Source organism: Microtus ochrogaster, unplaced genomic scaffold, assembly GCF_000317375.1.
Source record: "Microtus ochrogaster isolate Prairie Vole_2 unplaced genomic scaffold, MicOch1.0 UNK333, whole genome shotgun sequence".
NCBI lineage: Eukaryota > Metazoa > Chordata > Mammalia > Rodentia > Cricetidae > Microtus > Microtus ochrogaster.
Window position 1 is genome coordinate 2,076 of NW_004949431.1, and position 3,902 is coordinate 5,977.

The window sequence follows — 3,902 nt, forward strand, 5'->3', positions numbered from 1 at the left end:
CCCATAATCCTTTCTTCATCACTAACTCCCACTTTTGATCCTTTCCAGCATCAAACACCATCTTCATGTCAGGGACACAGTTAGAAAGATGCCTTTGACACCCCCCCCCAAATAAAAACCACCACATCAGAGAATTACAGAGCCACTCTAGAAAATTCAACAGCAACACAAGTGCAAGAAACTACTCAGAAGGCTTTAACCCAAGGCTAAATACTACTGATACTTTGAAGTACTTCCTTCTTGTCTTGGTTTTTGCCACAGACATCTTTAAACACTGGGTCAAACTGTATTTGCTGTGTTTTCATCCTGTTTGTATATCTTATTATGACATTATTAATTTCCAGTGACTGCAAATAGTTTTCAATCATGATATGCAAATGCCTGCTTAATATTCCTTAAATAGATAAAAATACTTACATTTATTTTCTGTTGAATTTTCGGCTAGACTATTTTCTATTAGAAATACAGTCCGAGTAAACATTAGGCTTTCCATGCTTCTTTGAAATAATTTCTGAGAAATAAAAATGTGTTCCAAAGGAAGGCAATGTTTATGGTTTTCAACACTCAAGGACAGCTTCCAGGCGGAATTAGACACATTTTCTCTATATTTTAATTGATAATCTGTTTAAGTTCATGGACGGAACCACAGGATCAGGGCTGGGATGCAGCTCAGTGGCAGAGCGCTTGCCTGGCATGTGCCAGGCCCTGGGTTCGGTCCTCAGCATTGAAAGAGCTGCCGTCCCTAACTAACAACTAGTGGTGGGTGAGAAGTCTTCCCCACAGGCGCATGTAGAACACTTGGTCTCCAGCTGGTGGCACTGTTTGGGAAGGCAATGGCACCTCTAGGAAGAGAAATCTGGTTGAAGGCAGTATGTTACCAAGGTGTGGGCTTTGAGATTTTTTAGCCTCTTCCTATTCTCTCTGTGTACACAGAATATGGTCACTTCACTTCCAAATTCCGAGACCATCTCACCTACTGCTGCTGTGCCTGACCTGAAATGATGGACAGCGTCCCCTGTGGAACATGCTAACATGATGGACAGTGTCCCCCCCTGGAACACGCTAACATGATGGACAGTGTCCCCCGTGGAACATGCTGAATGATGAACAGCATCCTTTGGAACATGTTAACATGATGGACAGTGTCCCCTCCAGAACACCCCCCTGGCATAAGCCCTCTTCTCCTCTAGGTTGTGATTTGTCAGAATAATTTATAACAGGGACAGAAAAGTAACTAATATACTAAACACCCAACCAAAACCATAAACAAATAAATGAAATGAAATGCATATACTGGCTCAAAAATAGGAGAAATTTAAGGTTACTAGCTAAAAAAAAAATTATCTCCCTTTGAAATTCAATGACCCAGATTGTCACTAAATCATTTTACAAGTGGAGAAATATTGTGGAAAATTGAGGAGGAACTTAACTCTTTAGTCTGATAAAGATAAATGTGTACATCTGATTGGATGATACAAAGCACATCGGAGGGGGGATGTTGTCACACAAAAGAATGACTGAATTCATGATGGCTTATGTCTATTATAATTATCTGACCTTTCATATGAAAATTCCTTTAAAAATACTTTAAAAGATTTAATACAGTGTGTGTGTATGTGTGTGTTTGTGTGTGTGTGTGCCTGCAAAGTCCAGAAGACATTGTTTGATCCCCTGAACCTAAAGTTTCAGGTGGCTGTAAGACACCCAGTGTGGGTTCTGGGAACCAAATCCAGTTCCTCTGGGAATGCAGCGAATGCTTGTAACTGCTGAGTCACTTCCCCCAGCATGAAAATCAATTTCTTTTCAAAAATATTAATTTATTTTTATTTTATGTGTAATAATAGTTTGCCTGCATGCATATATATGTATGTAACTGGTGCACATGGAGGCCAGAAGGGAGAGTTGGATCCCTCAGAACCAGAGTTACAGGAGGTCGTCAGCCAAACCTGGTCCTCTGCAAAAGCAGTAAGTGAGCCATCTCTCCACCCCCATTAAAAATGAATTCTTCACAAAATTCACCACACTTTAGCAAGACTGGACACATTTAGGAGGTATTGCTGCAGCCTATCATCACTTTGAAACACTGTACAGGAAAGCACAGATCAGAAGAAAGGTTCTCACCTTACGCCTGCAACCAGCCCAGCAGGCATTATTTTCTTGGATCTCTTGAATCTCACACCCATTATGGTGGCCAGTAAGAAAGCTGTAACTGAAACCCAAATACCGTGAATTAGAATTTTAAACATTATCAATGTTTGCTAGTGAAAAAACTAAAACCAGGTACCCCGAGGATTAAACAACAGGCATTCTCCTGCTGTGCCCAGGGGAAGAAATACTCTATGTTAGAAAGTAAAAGTACTGTTCTTTAGAGAATCTTAAGGCATAGCTGTGCATACAAGCTATCGGTGCACTAAACAATTCTGATTTAATTTCTTGCAACACATGTTACAGAATGAGGTGAAGTCAGACAGTGGTGGTGTATGCTTTTAATCCCAGGACTAGGGAGACAGAGGCAGGCAGAACTCTGTGAGTTCAAGGCCAGCCTGGTCTACAAGAGCTAGTTCCAGGACAGCTAGGAATATCACACAGAGAAACCCTGTCGGGGGAGAGCAAAGGAATGAAGTGGAAGGTTAGGCCATCAGTACTGTCAGTTTCTGTCTAGAAAGCAACAAGAATTACCTTCAGTCTTGACACAGAGACATGGACACTTAACTTGGACAGTTCATTTCCTAGTACGCCTGGTACAAAGTGTGAAGGTAACATCTTCCAGGTTGAATCTCTGTAACTGCAGAAAACATATCACTTACACAATGACACTTTGACATCCCGTTTGTCATTGGAGACACGGTAGGCTCCATACCCAGCCAAAACTCCAACAGAAAGACCAGCAATCAAAGATGGAACGCCACCTGTGTCAGGAGAGAGACAGAGAGGAGGATACATGAGCTGGATACACAACTCAGCAGTTAGTAGGAAGCACTGCTCTTGCATGGCCTCCTGGGGCTCTTGCGTTCATGCATACATAGCCACACATACACACAGTTAAAAATAATGAAAATATGTCTTTTTAAAATGAAGAAAAGAAAAAGAGAACTACAGCCAGGTGTTGTGGCACACGCTTTTTAACTCTATGATTTTGAGGTCTATACAGAGTTTCAGGATAGCCAGGGCTAGATACAGAGACCTGGCCTAAAAAGAGAGCAAAAAGGAAAGAAGAAAAAAGAGGCAAATACTGAAGAGAGAGAGAAAGAACCTGAAAAATGAAAGGAATTCACGTGGGTCTCTGCCTCTGCCTCCATCAGTTTCTGGATGAAGGCTCCATGATGAAATTTAAGATATTCATCAATCTGACTACAGGGCAAGTCAAGATTGGGCCCCCTCTCCTCCATAGCTTAGGGTCTTAGCTGGAGTCAGCCTTGTGGATTCCTGGGAATTTCTCTAGAGTCAGATTTCTGCTATCTTATAATAGCTCCCTCAATCAAAATATCTCTTTCCTTGTTCTCATCTCTGTCCTTCCTCCATCTTGACTATCCCACTCCCTCAAATTCTTCTCACCCCTGCCCTTTTCCCCTTCTCTTCCCCTTCCACCATCCCTTCTCCCCATTACCCCCATGCTCCCAATTTTGTCAGGCAATCTTGTCTGTTTCCAATTTCCAGGTGAGTCTATATATGTTTTTCTTTGGGTTCACCTTATTACTTTACTTCTCTAGGATTATGAACTACAGGCTCAATGTCCTTTGTTTATAGCTAGTATCCACTTATGAGTGAGTACATACCACATTCATCTTTCTGGGTATGGGTTACCTCACTCAGAATAGTGTTTTCTAATTCCATTTATTTGCATGCAAAATTCAAGATGTCATTGGTTTTTTTTTTACCACTGAGTATTACTCTAATGTATA

General features: G+C 41.3%; 1 protein-coding gene across 1 annotated transcript in view; it reads right to left on the bottom strand.

Annotated features, from left to right (window-relative positions):
- Positions 1–2,991, bottom strand: part of Tmem14a (transmembrane protein 14A) — a 4,363-nt gene extending 1,372 nt beyond the window's left edge. The window contains exons 1-2 of the mRNA XM_005372218.3: positions 2,808–2,991; positions 2,122–2,209 (exon numbers count right to left, since the gene is read on the bottom strand). Of these exons, the coding sequence (XP_005372275.3) occupies positions 2,122–2,209; positions 2,808–2,991 (272 nt within the window). The remainder of the gene's footprint in view (positions 1–2,121; positions 2,210–2,807) is intronic.
- Positions 2,992–3,902: the final 911 nt, after the last annotated feature.